This window comes from Armigeres subalbatus, chromosome 2, assembly GCF_024139115.2.
Source record: "Armigeres subalbatus isolate Guangzhou_Male chromosome 2, GZ_Asu_2, whole genome shotgun sequence".
Lineage (NCBI taxonomy): Eukaryota > Metazoa > Arthropoda > Insecta > Diptera > Culicidae > Armigeres > Armigeres subalbatus.
The window spans coordinates 26,343,989-26,365,173 of record NC_085140.1 but is presented as its reverse complement, the minus strand read 5'-3'; the positions used below and the strand labels follow the sequence as shown (position 1 = coordinate 26,365,173).

Here is a 21,185-nt window from a genome sequence, read left to right as displayed (position 1 = left end):
TGTGACAACGGTCAGATATTGGCATAAATCATTCAATCAAAGGATGATTTTAGAGAGAATCGCAATATTCGATCAATTGGCACAAAATCAGATTCGGTGGTTGAAGCATGAATCAATCTAGGCTAGGTCATCGTTCGAATTGTTCGATGGCCTTCGGATATTGTACAACGAGGCAAAACAAATTAGTCATTAGGCAATAAATTATTAGGGTTAGCTCTGATTTGACATTTCTGGAGGTCAACTGCACCCACCGCTACAAGCATTCTGACTAATGTGGCATACAAGAAGGTGCTGATTGAGTGAATTCAAGCCTTCTTATATATCACATAGATCAAAATGCTCGAACGGTGGATGCAGCTGACCTCCACAAACGTCAAATCAGAGACTAACCGGCAGGAAATCTGGCGTCCATTACCGCTCGCAGAAAACTGGATAGCAAAATCGTTCAGAAAGGTCTCCTCCCCGAGCAAGAGAAATTGGCTCAATAATACTTAATTCTGTTATTAATACCATATTCTGTTATGAACTAGCCTTGCATAAGAGGTAAAATACCAAAGGAATAATATCAAAAACTAATATGCACAATACTTAAGCCATAACAAATTCTGTTATTAAATTGAATTTTAATACCAAATGCATAATCAATTATTATTCGTTTGGTATTGAAATACCTAAGCATGGTATGCCTCAAGTATTCTGCATATAAGTTTTTGGTATTATTTTTTTGGTATTTTAACTCTTATGCAAGGCTAAATCATACCAATTTATGTCAACGAGGTCGTCGCTCCTGCTCGGGGATCCCGAGCAGGAGAAATTAACTCAACAATACCTCATTTTGTTATTGATACCATACTGTGTTAAGGATCTGTCTCATTTGGAGGATTAAACTGAAATGAAACATAAAAGTGACGTTTCAATAATTATCCAATAACCCTGCCCGCAGAGCAAGATTACTTTTGACAAATATCGAATCGTTTTTCATCGATGTCCTATTGGAATTGCTGGGTAGCACCAGCCATTCTTATGACCGGGTGATTTTTTAATTTTCGAACTGTCACTTTTAAGTTTAATTCTCCGAATGAGATAGACCCTGAGAACTAGAACTGCAACAAAATAATAATAAAAAAAAACCTGACCTCTTCAATCAGCACAGTGCATGGAGGGCTGTGGGACAAAGCAGTGCAGTGTTGGTAAAATATAAAAATTCTCAAATCTCATCGGCAATTCAAATTATGCGTGAGTCAAATCCCATCAGAATCATGGCCCAAAGAATCGCTCTTGATTCGAATCGCAACTTGCATCACTGCATGATTATTACGTGTTCTGCATTATTAAATGCATTCAATTAATCGCTTAAAACAATGGCTAATGAATCCGTATGGGCCCATGCCATGCCTGAGAAAATGTGCAAACTTACAATCAATTTTCTTAAATTTGAATGAAATTTTAACCAATTGTTTATGTATGGGCTGAGTTTACATGCCTTATTTACAATTTCAACCAAGAATAGAGTCGCATGTATCATACGCTCAATCTTTATGGCTACAAACCATGCTATAAAATGGACAAAATAGACAAATGACGAATCCATTGTAAGCTTTACAACAATACAGGAAAGCTATTCTTCCTAAAGTTACTACGTTGCCAACTCAAGAACGGCTCATAGTGTCTCTTATACAAATTTCTCTGGAGAACACGATTCTGGTGTTGTTTTCCAAATAAAAATATACTAATTACCAGAAAAATACAATTTTATATTTTAAACGCATAAACAATATAGTTGGCAGCACTTCTACTTAAAATCGATATTTTTCATCAAAAGTTTGAAAAATTAGCTATTCAAAATGCATAAAAAAAGCTATTTGTAGCTTTGAAACTGTCCGAGATATCTCGCTTAACTTTTCAAAAGGACCTAAGTAACATTTTTTTCATGAATTAATTTGAATACTGCAATCAATAGCTTTCATGTTGTTCTGTTGATTGCGCTATTCAAATTAATTCATGAAAAAAATGTTACTTAGGTCCTTTTGAAAAGTTAAGCGAGATATGAACCATTCAAAAATATGATTTTTACAAAACATCAAATACGAGAGGTGCTTCCATTTGCCGAGGGGTTTTCCTATCATAAAAAACCCTGATTAATCCACCTAGCGGTATGGTGCCTTTCTCGTGAATTATAAAAATAGTATTGTGACCATTAATTGGTTAAGGATAAGTGCCTGAGTGACATTTTTTTACTCAAATTTTCTATAAAAAAAGTTGTGTTTTAGCCATAACTTCCGAGCCTATAGTCCGATCTGGCCAATTTTCAATAGGAAACAATAGTAGAGTATTTTGCGCCGAATGCAACTTGTTGCGAGTAAATCGTTTAAGGATAATTACCTGAAAAATGAGTGACACTTTTTTGGGTTGGTGCGCACAGACATACACACAGACATCACCTCAATGCATCGAGCTGAGTCGATCGGTATATAACACTATGGGTCTCCGGGCCTTCTATAAAAAGTTTGATTTTGGAGCGATCATATAGCCTTTACGTATACTTAGTATACGAGAAAGGCAAAAAGGATTTGTACATAGAAATACAAAGTCGATTACAAATAGTTCTGTCACTTGGTATGGAATGATCCATATGTAAGCAAAACATACGCCTCGATGTGATGCAATGCGTTTGAGTCCGAGAAACTCAAGCACGTTTTTTTATTCTTTATTTCAATGATTTTTTCGCGAAAAAAAGTTCATCACTCATTCTTCAGGAATTCCTACTGAAGTTCCTTTTAGATATTCTACGAAAAATTTCTTCGGCAATTATTTACAATCCATCCCCTCAAAAATTAACTTTTTTTTGGAAATTTTTAATAGGAATTCCTTAAGAAATTATAGGATTTTTTTAAATATTTGTGTGAAGGAATTTCCGAATAAATTCCTACAGGAGTTTCAAAAAGAATCCCTGAAGGATTCCTCCAAAAATTCTCACAGAAATTCCTTTAAATATGTCTTCAAAAGTTCCTTCTTTGAAGAATTCCATCAACATTTTTCTTTAGGAATTATTTCGAAAACTAATGTTTGCTTCAAAAATTCCTTCAGGAATTACTACTAGAAATTCTTTTAGGATTTTTTTTTATTCGTATATTTATTTGGTAGGCACTCTGTGTTCTTAACCGCTACTGTGCCGTGATCTACTGTGGTACTCTGCTGTACAGAGTCCACACAGAAACTATTTTTAGATGTCCATAATTAGTTATTGTTGTCGTTGCCAGTCCATATCACCGTGAGTCCATTGTGTTCATTTGTCCATGTGGTGAATCCAGTGATCGTTGCTTTGTTCGGTTGCCATTAATCAAAGTACGTTGGAGGAATGCCTCCGAGAAGAACAGATTTGTCAGTCGTCATTAAGCAGCCGTGTCGGTGAGGCGCGTTCCCCAAAACGCCACCGTACGGACTGCCCTTCTGGCGACTGGCAAGGGTTTGGTGGAGGGGCTGGGAATCGAACCCATGATTATTCGCTTATGAGGCGAACGTGTAGCCAACTACACATTTTAGGAATTTTATCGATTAGGATTTTTTATTTCAGGAAGGGCTTTTATTTCAGACTGACTTTTCGAAGGGATTTTAAAAGTAAATTTGGAATGTATTTTCAAAGAAATTTCCGAAGCAATTTGAGGAGGATTCTCTTAAAGAATTTCCGAAAGACTGAAGGAAAATCCAAGAAAAAAATTCTAATTCTAAGCGAATACCTTGAGAAAAATCTGAAGGGTTATGTACAAGACACGACCGCCCAACGTAAACTACGTAAAACAGTTTGGTGCGTTAGAAATGTAGTCATCATCATGCATGAATATTTTAAGATAATTCATTCGATTACTTATGTCACTGGTTTATAACAAAATTTACGTAGGGGATAGTTGGCTTTGACAGGTTTTGTTCTTTTATTGTCAGGGGGGTTTTGGTCGACCAAACTTTATGAAATTTGGCTACAATATACTTTGATATGCAAAGAATGTTTAGGCCAAATTTGAGCATAATCAATCAGTCATAATAATATAAAAACCCCCTGACAATAATAGAACAAAACCTGCCAAAGCAGTCATTCCCCCTAGCTTGAAATGTGAAAATTGTTGTATATCGTCGTCGCGGGTGACAATGGGTCAGCGCCCTCACCGACAGTCTGGAGGTCGGATAACAAAATCGTTCCAAAAGGTCTCTTATAATTCAATTTTCTTGTCCTCAGATACATTTAATCTAATCTTCTAACTTCTAACAATGACCCATGATCACCCCCATTTGACCCATTGTTTCCCCCGACGACGGTACGATAACTTAAAATTTTCACTTCAAAAACCCAAGTGGTAATGATGCTTTTCGCAATTCCGACTGTTGGATTCGACTTAGTGTGCTTAATGCATCCAAAGGTAAATTGCCTACATTTCAATAGAAAGAAAAATCTTTTGGAAAAGGAAAGCCAAAAAATCATACATTTCAACGATATTATCACCTGAAAGGATGCTATTTCTATTGCATTATGTAACTATGAATTAATTAAATTTGAGTACTGCAAACGAAAGATTCTATGCCCAGAATAGTGTAATTTTCGGCGTCTTTATTTTTTACGCGCTGATTAGTTTTTATTATTTTTTTTGCATATATCTTGATTTTTTGTACATCACTAGTAAGTGTAGTAATATATAAATGGAAATAGTGGAGTATGATTATTAAATACGGAGAAATATTATTTTGAAACAAAAAACTCTATAATTGATATCGGTAAAAGAAATTTGACTAAATTTTCGAGTGCTCCTTGATCATGTCACATGATGTTCTTCTCAAGGTCCGGGGCCAATTTTTGAGTCGAGGTATCGCTTTTGGAGAAGGGATAGTTGGATTATCGAGTACGACAAAGAAGCGCGGGTCGATAAAACCCGGACGCGAGAACTAGAAATCAACAAATACACATGCTAGCCACCCCAAACAGCACAAGTCTAGTAAAACTGGTTACAGCAACCTAATTGTGGCTAAATCGGGTCCCACATAAGCTACTGTGATCTATGTAGGGTAAGACGGTATAATGCGCCCCACCTGGCCAAAACGCCCCCCTTTGATTTCTAGAAAACTATACCTAACTAAGGGTAAAAATCAGTTGGAACCATAATGCATAAATATTTGTAAAACCATCATACTATGTGAATGTGGAAGTATTTTTCTATTACACAATGAAAATAATAGCAAAATACAAAAAGTTACAGTTTTGATGTAACTTTTCATGTTTGTTTGCTCAACATTCTGGAGCGACTCTAGCATACTGTCCGGAAAACTTGCACGGGAACACTCAGTTGGGCAACAAAATAACTTTTCTCAGTGGTTAATATGGCCAAAACGCCCCAGTGTAGGCAGGACGGTATGCCCTTACCAACTGTACACAAGCGCAGCGAGCCTGCAGCAGTAGCTTCCAAATTGTATGGACAATATTAAAATGTAATTCACACCTGCTTAAATGGACTTGATGGTTTTTTAATGTCAAGCACATAAGGATTTGTAACCTTTTTATTATGGCATAGATAAAATACTAATAAAGGGTTATGAAACGTGTTTGATTACGGTGGGGCGTATTGCCCAGGCACTTTTTGAAATCCAGTTTTTCACGACTTTTCAAAAAAGCTTTATTACGGGTTCTCAGTAATATTTGTATAGGACTACTAACAGGTAATGCATTTGCGACTTGTTGAACTACCAAATAACACAAAGTTTGCATAAATTACGTTGAAAAGTAAAAAGTTTTCATAGGTATTGCCTTAGGGGGGGCATATTATACCGTCTTACCCTACAACATCTGTGCTACTCGGGATGTACCAAATACCAAGTCATTCGGTTGTGATGCGCCCGAAGAGTAAACGTTGCTGACGGGAATAGGTGAGGAGGGGGGGGGGGTTATTTTATTACAATTAAACTCCCACTGTCCGAAAGTGGCACTACGGATACAATATTCGTGCAACCAGTTTATTCATATAATTGTAAGAATCTTAGACCCGGGAGCTAGAAAGTGATAGATATGTTGTAACTCCTATAGCCCGTTTCAAGAACGTATGCGTTCCGAAGCTGTACTCTCGTTATACACATATTTGTCCCATGTTTGCTGGAACTCTCTTTATACATGGGACAGTTATGCGTATAATGGTAGTATAGACGTATACAATAAGCCCACATGATTGATACATATCATAAGAATATTTGAAATCCATTCACACTTCCTAAATCTTCCTAAATCAAGATTGAATCCTTTTGATTCCGGCGCGAATTTTATAATAAAAATATAATTTATCATAAAATGGCTTATCAGTTTCATAAGTTATCCTTGAACCGAACATGTTTTTTCATTTACATTGCGATTATCGCATAATCACATTGCATTGCCCTTGCTTACAATCGATTTTCCTATGCTTGCACAAACCTGTGCATGTATGGATATCACTTTTTATGCACTACATATTCACTATACGTTACACACTACGCATTTCTTTCGACCGCGGTCACTGCTCCGGCTCTACTTTTTGTGCCAAACTGGTGCGAAACACCGCACAAAAAGGAGAGCCCAAAACCCAACCGCGCTGAAACTCACGTTGCGGACGGGAATAGGAGGTGTTATCAAAATGGTCCGATACCTTAGTTTAACGTTGATAATCAGAAGATCCAATACATCTGGCAAATTGGTGGAGAGTTCCCGAGTCGATTGATATATAAATCTCAAAAATCCATCGAAAGATGAATGCGCTAGTAACGTTCAAAATCTTACATGATTTCGTGACGGTCCTCAATTTTGAAATTTTCATTTTACACCCTGTATCCGAGTCTTCCCCTTAGACGTAGTTTACGTCAAAAACTTCGAAGAAATTACCTGAGGATTTTATTAAGGAACCGTTGTAGGGATTTCCTAAATTATTTCTAAGTAAATTTTCAGTAGGAATTTTAAAAAATCAAGGGGGTGTTCGAAAAAGAATTTCTGGTGGACTGCTGAAAACATTTCTAGACGAAATTTGGAAAAAAAATCTTTGAAAAAAAGTATTAAATTGGTGAAAAATCCTGGCGTGTATATTCCAATTGAGGGAAAAAAATTTAATTAGGTGGGTTACATGCCTCCTTTCAACTTCGCCAGTGTTCAAAACCGCAAGAAACAAATTCCTTCTTTCTTCAGTTATAAGGTGAGTTGTTTGATCGCTTGTTTGTGGCTCACTGCCGACCTTTAACATATGCATTATTTATTCCGGCATTAAAAGGTACATTCACGACTCCTCAATTGAACCTTTGATAAATAATGTGAATACAACATGTTCACTTTCTCTATTCCTGATTTCCCTGATTGTCTCAACAATTCCCTGATAATTCCCTGATTTTTACAGGTTGACAATAATTCCCTGATAATTGCAGGTTTTCCAGGTTTTTTCAGGTAGTCGACACCCTGTATAACAAATTGTGTTATTGAAAAGATTATGATTATCACATTATGGATACCGTGCAAACTCAAACTTCGGACGCTTAAGCACTTTCTGATATACAATCATCCTGTTTACTCACATTTTAAATCACAACGTGATTTAACCATTATTGCAATCACTAAGTATAGTATTCACCTTTGAACTACGTATTTAATAAGTGCAAGATATTGCGAAGAATGGTTGAAATTTATGAAAATATCCGGCTTCTGTTTGATTTAAACCTCGGACACCGGTGGGGTTGGATTCATATTTCGGACACAAAGATTCAAACTTCGGACACTTGATTACACAGTATCGGGAAGAATAATTAAAAACAATTATCACTGCACAGCTCAGACTGTCTTTTAATCATTTCGCCGAATTGAATTAACATGTCTTACTACATCGTAACTATACTAAAATAAGGTAAAACAATTAGTTCTTTCGATCCAGCTTGACAAAACATTTCGATGGAATATTCCAGAAAATTTCTCATACGAATAGATCCGTCTGAAGTTTGAGTGTGTCCGAAACTCGAATCTCCACGGTAGGCAATTGACTTTGTCCAGCTGGTACACGTACAACTTTGAATGTAGGTTCAAGTTATACTGGAGGTGGTACCTTCGTTTTTGACGTAGAATACGTCCTTTGGAAATACATAGGGGAGTCATTCTGCAGAAACAAATTTGAGACCGTCACGAAAAGTGGTCAGGAAGTATGGGCTAATAACTCAGCTATCTTCCAATTGATTTTGATGATTTTTGTATCAATCGATCGACAAACTCTTTAAGATTTTGCACAACTATTGAAAACAATTGAATAAAAGCGCTAAACTATTGAAAAATTGAATTTCGTCAGGAACTGTTGAAAACTTTTTTTTTTTTTTTGTGTCTTTATTAAAGAGACTTTCAGCCCGAGGCTGGCTCGTCTCCGCGTTGAAAACTTGTAGTACACAGTTAATTGCCTACATTTCGGCTTTTTGTCATCTGGCGCGTGAATTGATAAATGTTAAAAATCAAATCCGAAAAATGATTAAAGGCAAGAAACCTATAATTACTGTTCTGAGTCGCTGCACTCTAATACGTAATTCTATGTTGATTTTGCGGTCGTTTCTCTGATACAACCTTCTACTTTTTTCGATTCCTATCTACCAAAAATGCAGCCATTTTTTTCGGTAAAAATAAAAATAACATATCATGTTAAATATAATCATATTATGACGATTTATTTATTTATCATCAGACTAAGGCCGGAGTGGCCTGTGCTGCACATAAAAGACTTCTCCATTCAGCTCGGTTCATGGCTGCACTTCGCCAACCACGCAGTCTGCGGAGGGTCCGCAAGTCGTCCTCCACCTGATCGATCCACCTTGCCCGCTGTGCACCTCGCCTTCTTGTTCCCGTCGGATCGTTGTCGAGAACCATTTTCACCGGATTACTGTCCGACATTCTGGCTACGTGCCCGGCCCACCGCAGTCTTCCGATTTTCGCGGTGTGAACGATGGATGGTTCTCCCAACAGCTGATGCAACTCGTGGTTCATTCGCCTCCTCCACGTACCGTCCGCCATCTGCACCCCACCATAGATGCTACGCAACACTTTCCTTTCGAAAACTCTCAGTGCGCGTTGGTCCTCCACGAGCATCGTCCAGGTCTCGTGTCCGTAGAGAACTACCGGTCTTATAAGCGTTTTGTAGATTGTCAGTTTGGTACGGCGGCGAACTCTATTCGATCGGAGCGTCTTGCGGAGTCTCAAGTACGTACGATTTCCAGCCACTATGCGTCTCCGAATTTCTCTGCTGGTATCGTTATCGGCGGTCACCAGTGAGCCCAAGTACACGAATTCTTCAACCACCTCGATTTCGTCACCACCGATAGAAACTCGTGGTGGGTGGCTCACATTGACCTCTCTTGAGCCTCTTCCTATCATGTACTTCGTCTTAGACGTGTTGATGACTAGTCCAATCCGTTTAGCTTCGCTTTTCAGTCTGATGTAGGCTTCCTCCATCCTCTCAAAGTTACGTGCCATGATATCAATGTCGTCGGTGAAACCAAATAACTGGACGGACTTCGTGAAAATCGTACCACTCGTGTCAATCCCTGCCCTTCGTATTACTCCCTCCAAAGCGATGTTGAACAGCAGACACGAAAGACCATTACCTTGCCGTAACCCTCTACGGGTTTCGAAGGGACTTGAGAATGCCCCTGAAACTCGAACTACGCACATCACCCGATCCATCGTCGCCTTGATCAACCGTATCAGTTTATCCGGAAATCCGTTTTCGTGCATTAGTTGCCATAGCTGGTCCCGATCGATTGTATCATATGCGGCTTTGAAGTCGATAAATAGATGATGTGTGGGCACGTTGTATTCGCGGCATTTCTGCAATACCTGACGTATGGCGAACACCTGGTCTGTGGTAGAGCGTTCACCCATAAATCCCGCCTGGTACTGCCCCACGAACTCTCTTGCAATTGGTGTTAGTCGACGGCATAAAATTTGGGAGAGTACCTTGTAGGCGGCGTTCAGCAATGTGATTGCGCGGTAGTTGCTGCAATCCAGCTTATCGCCCTTTTTGTAGTTGGGACACACGACACCTTCCATCCACTCCTGCGGCAGAACCTCATCCTCCCAAACCTTGGTAATCACCCAGTGCAGTGCTCTAGCCAGTACTTCACCACCGTGTTTAAACAGCTCTCCTGGTAGTTGGTCAACTCCATGGGCTTTGTTGTCTTTCAGCCGGCCGATCTCCTCCTGGATTTCCTGGAGATTCGGAGCCGGATGTCGCATGTCCTGCGCGCGTGCTCCTAGGTTCATTACCATACCGCCACCGTTGTCTGCCATATCGCCATTCAGGTGCTCTTCGTAGTGCTGTCGCCACCTTTGGATCACCTCACGCTCGTTCGTAAGAAGGTTCCCGTTTATGTCCTTACACATATCGGGCTGTGGCACGTGGCCCTTACGTGAACGGTTCAACTTCTCATAGAACTTTCGTGCGTTATTAGCGCGGTACAGTTCCTCCGTCTCTTCACGGTCTCGATCTTCCTGCTGGCGCTTTTTCCTCCGGAAAATCGAGTTTTGTCTGTTCCGCGCCCGTTTGTATCGTGCCTCGTTCGCCCTCGTGCGGTGTTGCAGCAATCTCGCCCATGCTGCATTCTTCTCCTCAACTAACTGCTCACATTCGCCGTCATACCAGTATTATGACGATGTTATGATTAAAATTTGAGTATGATTCTACCAACACTAAACATAAGAACGAAAGGACAAAACGTCGAATGAACCTATTTTAAAAATCTGCTATGCGTTCCAGCTGATTGTAAAAAAATGTTGAATTATATGTTAAGAATACGCTTCTGAGTAAAAGTCTACAGGTTCGGAAGTCTCCATTCGATATACATGAAGGTTTTTTTTTCGAAAAGCTCAGTTGGTTTCCGCTGATGAAAAATATCCTCGAACTGATACATGAACTGATCGCCGACTACTAGATTCCGAAAGAGAACAAGGCAAGGAATTCGCGAAGTCGAAGCAAATTCGGCTCTTCCCTCCTTTCCATTGCTATCTGTCAGAGTTTGAGTAAAATATGGCCGCCATCTCCTCCTCTCCATAAACCCATAAAGAACTGTCATTGTTTGTGTGAAGAATTTTGCTTCGACTTCGCGAATAGTTGCGAGTCAACAAGTCTGCGCAAAATTGCAGTTGCCGTACTGCCAGAACAATATGAGTAGAGACTAAATCCGTGAGAACCTATTTGTCATATCCAACAATAATGAAGGGGTAAAAAAAATAAAGGCACAAATTGATGAAATTTAAAAAGGTTTTCTTAAAGAATTATGAAAGTTCAAAATTTTATTATTTTTCTGAGATTTTTTTTAAATATCCCCTCAAATTTGCTTTCGCTTAATTGTACCAATTAGCGCGTAGAATAATCAGTATTGACCGAGATAATTGGGAGGCTTTTTGAAAATTATTAATGTTAATGCTTCGGCTTTCAAGTAGTATAAATCATTGATTTCCTGTACAGTGTGCCGAGAATCGGTTTCAAAAGTACCTAAGTAACATTTTTTTCATGAATTAATTTGAGTACTGCAATCAAAAGCTTTCGTGTTGTTCTGTTGATTGCGCTATTCAAATTAATTCATAAAAAAATGTGACTTAGGACCTTTTGAAAAGTTAAGCGAGAAATATCAAGTCAAGTACGCGACACTGAAGACGACCTTACTGTTGAGGTCAAAATACGTATCTGTCAAGGTACAATTAAGTGGTGGAATTAAATGGGATTGTCTCGTCTTATGACAAGTGAAATATCAGCTGAATGGACGTATGATAAGGGCGGCACCTTTGAGTATCGCAGTCAACAAACTACTTTATTAGCTCGGCTGAAGAATAAAAAATGCCGAACTGAACTGAGTTGTTTCTCAAACAAACGAAGATATTTTGCGTACATTTTAAAATAAAACATTGTTTTCGTGTTTTTGTCAGAGTACAGATTTTTTCACGAGGATTTAGCGTTAGCAAACAAAACGATTCATTTGTAAACACAATAAAATAATATTGAAATAAAAATAATTCTATCATCACGAATAACTGCTAGAAGAAAGGATTGCTTGAGCAATCTAATGGAGACGCGTGGTGTTTCATTCGATGCCTCGCTCGATTGCTAGGAAAAATACTTGGTGGAAGAGCGCTATGAAAAGATGTTGATAATGGATCAATCGCCGCGAAATTGCTGGTGGAAATTCTCATCGATACGTTTTCGGCGAAAAATGATAAAACAAAACTTTGCCAGACTGTCCGGACGTTTCGGTCGATTTACTGGCCTTCGACCATCTTCTGAGGACAAATCTTCCAGTCACTTATTTTCTAACAGACAGCCATTACTATTCAGTAGCAATCGATGAGAATCCCCACCAACTATGAAAAGACAGGAATCCTTCAATCAAGACAAATTTGTCTCATCACGATAAAATGTTGATTTATATTACAGAACCTTCCCGTTTATGGAAATACATCATTCCTACCGTCTTGAATTCCTAAACAAAATACATGACTTATTTCTTTTTCTAATATCCAATTGTATTTCTGCAATTGACTAGTGGAATTGTATACTAAAATAATCAATTAGTTAATTTTCTCAGGGGGTCTCCAATTAGCCTTGCGTGCAAAGGCTAGTATTGCAAATCCGGAGATGGCGAGGTCGATTCTCGGCCCGGTCTAGGATGTTTTCGGGTGGGAAACATTCTCGAATCCTTGGCCACACAAGACGCATGCTCATTCAATGGCGGACATAGAAAAGCTTTCAATTAATAACTGAGGAAATGATAATAGAATAATAGAATAAAGTTGAAAAGCAGGCCAAGTTCCAGTTGGAATTTGGAGCCATAGAAGAAGAAAAAGAAGAATTTTATCAAATTTAAACATGGTAAAAATCATGTAAAAATCTACAAAAAAACGGGATGGATGAATATCTATGTAAAAAAAATGTGCGTACTTTTTGTATTAAACGCACTACACTTTTCAATTTTCAAGAGACGCCACAGGAAAAAAGTTTGTATTAGCACCATTGATCATGGTAATCACATTTCTACCTCGTGGTTCACTGATATCATATTAAATTTTTATTTAAGTGGCTGTACTGTACTACAAAAATTAACGATATCCCGATTTGAAAGGACAGAACTGGTTATTTTGGGTTGAATATTCATTCAATTACTTAGAAAGTATAGACTAGGTGCCACCGGGGGTGGGTGGGACTCGTAGTACATGTCCTACTCATGAAGGCAACTGGGTGACACAGTCGAAGCATTGTCCTATCCAAGATTAATAATTAATTAACCACATTCACGGTTTGAACGAGTAGTACTCATCGATCTCTTTAACAGAAAAAAGGAAAACATGCATGTTGTAATTTGGCGCTTACGTCACTTTCTCAGTTTACTGCAGTTTAATTTCCAGTTCTACAAAAAATCAAGATAATCATTTTATTTGTTTTTATGTCTTTGTAATAAACAAAGGCTGGCTCATCTCTAGCATGTCGAAGGTAATCGGAGGTTAAACTGATAATTTATAATTGATAAGGAATAATTCTTTCCCGGAATAGCAACTGATAGAATTTCATGGAAATCTATTTTCGTTCCCGAATCACTTACACAGTGTCCGTATCTTTTGTGAACGATAAACGAGCTTTTTTGCCTTTCTCGTACACCAAAGTGTACCGAGAGGTTGGAAGATTGTTAAAAAAACAGAACTTTTAATAGGAGACGAATAATTAGGGTTTTTGGAACGTTCAAGTGCTGGAAAAAAAGCTTAAGAACGCGAACGAGATTGTCACTGCGGTTCCCATTGTTTTTCGCCCAAACATATTGGGTACATAATTATCAACATATTATATGAATTTGCATTGAAACTTAGCTCCCACTCTATTTATTCTCTCCAGCAAGACAAGTTCTGACAAGTGCCAATCTTTCTCTAGTTTATATTTTCAATTCTGCCAATTTCATTACTAAGAGCATCAAGCGGAATATAATATTAAAATTTAACAAAAACACATGATAGGTCAATGATGATGCCTCCAATGATAAGCTTTGTATCTCTATTTTCAGTTGTTATATGCTTGTATATCTGAGCTACGGTTCTCAATATTCCGCTGAACTTAACTTCTCTCAAGGATTTTTTACGTGGAATATTTGTGTTCTTGAGAATGATTTTAGCACGTCAATCAATGATGACAAGTGCACCATAGAAAATTATACTTTACATCTTTTTGGGATCGTCTAATGTAGGTAACAGAACTCATTAGAGTGATGTGAAATTTCTGAAGATAAGGCAAATCAAGTCACAATGCAGATCTATCATGAATTTGGAAACAGGTATTATGATGTATGACTAATATTATATTGTATATCACTTCTGTAATACAAGGGATTTATCCTGATCTGAAGTTGTTATAATCCCAAAATAGTAGTTGGTTATTTTAGTAATTCCGTGTCAAATAGTATCAAAGCATATTAATTATTAAATTTATTAAATATTTAATTAACCGATCAAATTATAACCTTCACCGAAGAATATATTCATATGTGTCAAAATTATCGCCTCGCCTTGAAGCATCAAGATCAAGACCAATTTTATTGAACTCTGCCACTTTAGATTTAAAATATCAATTAAAATAAATTGATTTAAAGTGTACCTATATGTCTGGTTCGCTCCATCAAAATTCGAAACACATCCCGAAATGTTGGTTGACCTTAGTGTGCTCTTCACAGCACACTGTGAAAACTGTTGGATACAAGTAGCCATAAAATCTGCCAAACGAAAGCCTCTGTTCAGTTGCTCATTAAAAGCAAAACTGGATAGTCGTGTGTATTCTTCCGTTCCTTTTGTTCCCTTTAACTCCGCACTCCGACTAACCAATCCGACCTACATCACTCAACATTACCGCAAGGTCATAGCACTTAGCATCGAATGATATAGGAATTGCCTTTCCCAAAGAAGCGATATCCAATGCTGACAACAACAGTCAGTGAAAAGACGGTGCACTACGCATGGACTTGGCCTACTGACAAAACCACCCCTCACACCCATATACAATTAATCTAAACTGCTTGCTTTCGTTGGCCCTGATAGTGAAAACAGTGTGCGACCTTGGATAAAGGAATTTCACTGATCCTAGTCAACCTTGGCCATCGATCAACATTGCTCGATTGTGTTGTCTAGCATGGCTTCGACAATCTGAAGCTGGGTTGTCTTGTTTGAATTGAGCGCGCGGGTGGAATATTTTTAGAATTCGCACTGCTATCTATCCCCACTGTATGATCAGTGGATTGTATTCGAACTACAGTCAGCCTCTTACCTTACATCCGACGTAAATGCCCATACGAACTACGGCACGGACGGCCGCATTCATGCCCTGAGAATCTCCACCGCTGGTGAAGACGGCAATTCCCTTGCCCTTGTGCGCACCATGTTGGATAAACCGTTGAACTGGAGCTAAAGGTGCCATTCTGTTGCTGCAAATCGAACAAAACAATCACTTTTTACTTTCCTTCGGTTAGACACAACACTTCAGCTTAGAACACTAGCTTCTTCGTTTTTTTGCCAACGTCGCAATCACATAAACAATTTCCTGTAAACTATTCAGCCCGACCGAGCCCTCTTCTTTCACCGTAGGAAAAGGCAAACTCTTTACTCCTCTACGGTCAACGATGTTGTAACAGAGAAATCAATGCACAAACTATTTGAGTGCCAATCACTTCTCGGTTAATCTCACCTTACAATGCACACAACACCGACTTGGATACTAACGTTTGGAACTTCAGTTGATCGGACTGTTTAATTTTGTCCAGCGAAAATCTCGCGACAGACTGCGAAACGACTCGGTGGACAGTCTGGAGTTAAGTTATACGATCCGCACTTGCCGAAGCGAAGACTCCTTTTTCTCGCCCCCGAAAGGTTACCCAGAATGACATTTCAAGGTGACTTTCGGAAAAGCTTCATGCATGATCCATCCCATCGGATTTGACGGGCGTCGTTTGACGCTGATTACTTCTGTTGATTATCAGTTGCTTAATACGGTACATTTACTCATAACAATCACTTCGCAATAATAAATTTAAATTTGAGTGTTAGTAATTAATTGATGCTTGTGTAATTAGTAGAAACTTTCATACAAAATAAAGCTGATATGTGTGGAAGTTGACAGTTACCGAATCAAATCCAATCGATACTGTTCGAAACCGCAGGGCATTCAGTGGGATGTAGCTTACACTGCCCGAAACGCGAGCGCAGTGAGCTTTCATGACATTTCCCACCCATGAAAGCTCAGTAGTTCGGGGAGTTTTCCTCTCCATGTCGTGAAAACTCAATTTTAATTAAGTATATTGCTTAAAAATCGCCTTTTAGCATTATCGATCAAACTGTTAATCAATTTCAGAACGCTTCATAATCGACTATTACGAATGTAATCATGACGTAACTTTCACTAGCTATGATGTTAGTGCATGATATCATCCAAAAACAGTCAGCCGCTTCAATGCCGCAATAAACCGGCACATTAGTCAGAATGGTGAAAGCCCTGACGCACGTGCGTTTGAGAGACCGGCGTTCTTCGGTTTGAGAGTAAATGAGCATAATTTTGTTCTTCGCGAGAGAGAAAAGTGCGGTTCGATGTTGCCAACGGTGCAACCATCGGGAAGATCCATTGCGGCGGCGTGCAACCAATCACGTGCAGCGAGCAGCTGTTCGAGGCATTCTTCGGTGTTCTTTTCGTGGAACTGACCTCAGTGGTGCGGCGGTGGGTTGACTGCGTGAGGCGCGCGCGTAATAAAAAGCTGAATAATCAACCGGTTTCATTCCGTAAAAGGCAGTCTTGTTGCTGATGGTAATGGATTGCAGTTGGGAATGAGAAATTTCATCAATATTGGAGTCTCATTTTTTGGAAAGGATTTCTTTTTAAGGGTTTATTGTATTTAAAATTGTTGCTTGGTGTCGGTTAATAGGACAAAACGTCTCAGGATAAGACATGGGCATGGATATAAATAAATATGTGTAATATAAAAAATACAGAAATTTCATTGGTTCATTTGGATTTTTTTTTCTCAGTAGTATACATTTTGTCAAAATAATTAACGATTATTTTGTGCTGCATTTTTGGTGGCAAATTATTATGAAAGATAGCGTAAGCGATATTTGTCACATCATGCGGAGACAGAGGTGCAAATGTCTGAAGAAAGCCAAAAACAAGTAACTAGCTATTTTGTCCTTGTCCCATCTACAGAGGGCAAAGACAATATTGCGTGTAATTTTATCTGCTACGAATTATATCATTTGTGTGTTTGTTGTAAACATCTGTAATTGCGTTTTTTTTTTATTTTTTCAGAGCCATGTCAACATGAGACTATTTTCCTATTTGAATATTTAGAACTGTTCTCTTTTTGTTTTAATGGAAAAGGCTATCAAACTCCGACTAGTTCAATAAAATAATGGCAAACGATTATTGTTTTACTGTTTTCGGGATCGGACACTCGATTGTTGCGATTTGAGAATATTCAAAACATAAGTGCAGATCATCGGGTTATCTTTCGAATAAGCTCAATATACATGAATTTACAGAATAAATCGTTCACGTAAGGGCCACGTGATGCAGCCTGACATGTGTAAGGATATAAACGGAATTCCACTAGGAAGAGCACCTGAATGGCGATGTGGCAGACAACGGTGGCGGTTATGAAGCTGGGAGCACGCGTGCAGTTGACCTCCACATATGTTAAATCAGAGGCTAACCCGCAGGCAAGCAGACGGCCATTACCGCTCGCAGAAAACTTTCAGAACTTCCCATGGATCGTAGCGATTTAGTATGTATTAAAAAATCGTACCTTTTGCTGACCAGATTTCATGCGGGCTTAGGGATGATTGTGATTCCTAAGATTGCAATTTATCCTATCAGGATTTTTTCCGTGGGCTCCTAAAAATCTATTTAAGCGTGCTACAATTATAATAAACTGCTAAAAATTTTGTAAAACTTGAATCAATTACATTTTTAATGCCGCTAGCCGCAAGTCGAGCACATCTGTATATGGATGCCATATACCGATGTACTCGACTTGCGGTTAGCGGCAGTGTAGTCTTTAAGAAGAATCAGTAGACTATTCTTTAAGGATCCTAGAAACCGCTATGATTGCTGTTTAAAATAACCTGGTTAAATGGGTAATTTTGAAACCTCAAAACTACATAAATTGAACATCATACAGTTTGATAATTTTATTTTTATAGACCAAGAAAACAGACCTAACAGGCAATATAGCAACTAAAATAGTTACCTAGAATCCTAGATGATGTGTTCTTACCAATGGGGCCAAAATCATGAGTAAGGGGCAAACAAGAGTAAACGCGACGAGCGATGCGACGCGACTCACGTAAAAGAATAACAATCATTATCAATAGACTGTCAAATTGCACTGTCGCCAGTAGTGCGCTGTGCAAAACTTTACTAAATGAAAACTGCGTAGGTACCATTTCCTAAACTAAGTTCAAAATCACATCCTATTACAACACATCCTACTTCTCTTGTCCTTGTCCTTTAAAAAAATGTTCAGCTTTATGAACAGTTTGAATGACACGATTGATTTCAGTGACATAAAATTCAATTCAACAACAAGAACATCGCGCCCGAAAAGAAAACTTTGCGCTCTCGAAAAATTGAGAGTTGGTGTGCTTTATCAAGAAGTCGAGTCAAGTACGAGACACTGAAGGCGACCTTACTGTTGAGGTCGAAATACGTATCTGTCAAGGTACAATCAAGTGGCGGAATTAATTGGGATGGTACAAACTAAAGGGTGCTTTATCAATTGCCATCGTCTCACTCTTCTTCGATAAAAACACAAAGCGCATGGAAATTGTCCACCCTTACAAAGCGACAGCAAACTAATGGAGACGCGTGGCCTTTCACATGGGCTTCATTCGATTACTGAAAGAACGAAATAAGAGAGCTATAAAAGTTTTGCAAACTTAGCGTGGTTCCTACCTAGAGGTATGCGATAACACATTTTTTTCTGATGAAACGAAACGAAATTAGAAATGCTATTGTTTCGAAATTTTACGAAACGAAATGAAATTTATTTATTTTTTTTCGCGGAATTTTTATTGAATAGTTTTTTTTTTGTATTATATACGAATAAAACAAATCCGCGGAGAAAATTTATTTTGTTCAATATTTTCAAAGTAAAATATTGTTACCCAAATACCATAGGGAGAATCTAGCTTAATTTTACAAAAGTACATAAGTAACAGTTCAGTTTTGGACCTGTTCACCATTTTCAAAAGTATGTCCCTCACCATAAACAACGTAAAAAATATTCATCGCTTATATATCCAACAGACCTAGGTAAAAATAAAAAAGCCGAACTGCAATCAACAGGTTTCATATTGATTGGATCTGTTCACCATTTTGAAAAGTATAAAAGATTCAAAGTAACCTCTCTCCATTTCAACCAACATCTTGAATAAAGTCTCCAGGCAAATTTTTAACCAATTTTTTTGAAGATTTATTGAATTTATAAAACTTTCCAAAAAAATCTTTTCAACAAATATGGAAATATGTAGTACCAAAGCTGTTGATTGCAGAAGAAAACTCGACTTTTTCTAAAAACTGAGGTCTGTTGGGAATATTAGGTGAGCATTTTTTTGGTTATGGTGAGGGGCATTTTTCATCCATCATTCTATTCCAGGGTGTTGCGGCGGTTTCCCTTGGCTTGATTGAAACTCTTCTGACAACAGTGTCCATTACACACAGCTTCAAAGCTGAAATTTATTTTTTAATAGTTATTAAACCTAATATATAAAAAGTAACTTAAAACCTAGTTTCAGTTTAATTTGCAAACCACCGTATCCACCGCAACTACAATCCATTCTGATTCCCTCAGCATGACAATGTTGCTAGTTTCACTGAACCTACCATCTACCAACCTACCATCAACCTACCTATCATCTCAACACTCCCACCCGTGAAGCTAGTAACAAACTGGTCTATTATATAATTCAAAACTTTCTATTAAGTTAGCAATCCAAAACTTTCAATTTGGCATAAAAAACATTTTGACTATCAGACATCTATTTGACATCCTGGATCGAAAACTTGTTTATCCGAAAAGCGATCTTGATTTAATTTGGTAAATCCTGTTGACTCTCTATCGCACGCCATACCTTTTGCAATTTCTGAAAATAAATTTCTTTTGTGCCCGTCTTCTGCCACTGCATCGAAATTAATATATTCAGTAGCCTTTCTACGGACTACTGCTACCGAGCCATCACAATTGTTTTGCAAGTGTATCACAATCACCACACTCGACTGTTGAAACTCTTTACTTTGCTCTATTTTCCCAGCGCGGGATTGATCACTAGCGGCTGTTGTTTTCGACACGTTTTGATGCGAGTCCATTTCTAATTCATACACATTGTCAAATACGGCGCATGAAGGCATAATGCACTATCGGAATCATTATTTGGTTCGATTTTCTCGCCGGGGAAATTTCGCTTTACACCATTTACCGATTTTCCACAGGTATCTTGAGCACCAAATCTCTCCATTGTAGCTTCCCTTTTTGCACGGAATGCTGATTCAATTTTCCTAGCAACTGCATCGTAATCCTCATCTAGCTTCGCCAGTTTTGTTCGTATTCCCTCTTGATTCGCATTTCTTTCTCGTGCTGTTTTATTTGCCATGACTTGTATTGCTCCTCTAATAGTGCGAGCCTTGTTTTAAAGTCATCCATGGCGAATCCTCTGGTGTGTGTAGCTAGATTCTTTGAAGAATGTTGCGGCGGTTTCCCTTGGCTTGATTGAAACTCTTCTGACAGCAATGTCCATTACCCACAGCTTCAAAGCTGAAATTTGTTTCTTATTAATAATTATTAAACCTAATATATAAAAAGTAACTTACAATCTAGTTTCAATTCAATTTGCCAACCACTGTATCCACCGCAACTCCAATCTGGTTCCCTCAGCATGAAGTTGAAGTTTACTGAAGTTATAGGATGAAGGTAATTTTGAGTATCTAAACAATTTTCTCAATATTAAAGAATACACAGTCAGTTTTTATTTATGCAGCTCATCAAAATGAAGAACAGATTTCCGTAAAAAAATACGGTTATTTGCTGGTTTCCAGTTAACTGTTTGCTGTGTTTTATTAATAAAAATAGGTTACGTGTTTGCTGAAAGCAAGGACACG

General features: G+C 38.2%; 1 protein-coding gene across 4 annotated transcripts in view; it reads right to left on the bottom strand.

Moving 5' to 3' along the window:
• LOC134218307 (ATP-dependent 6-phosphofructokinase) overlaps window positions 1–15,923 on the bottom strand; it is a 34,284-nt gene extending 18,361 nt beyond the window's left edge. For 2 of the 4 annotated variants that reach the window (XM_062697243.1, XM_062697242.1), the window contains exons 1-2: window positions 15,732–15,912; window positions 15,315–15,471 (exon numbers count right to left, since the gene is read on the bottom strand). In XM_062697243.1, the coding sequence (XP_062553227.1) occupies window positions 15,315–15,464 (150 nt within the window). In that variant the 5' untranslated portion in view covers window positions 15,465–15,471; window positions 15,732–15,912. Of the gene's footprint in view, window positions 1–15,314; window positions 15,472–15,731 lie in introns of all 4 variants that reach the window. The other 2 variants (XM_062697245.1, XM_062697244.1) reach the window with 2 other exon arrangements.
• Window positions 15,924–21,185: the final 5,262 nt, after the last annotated feature.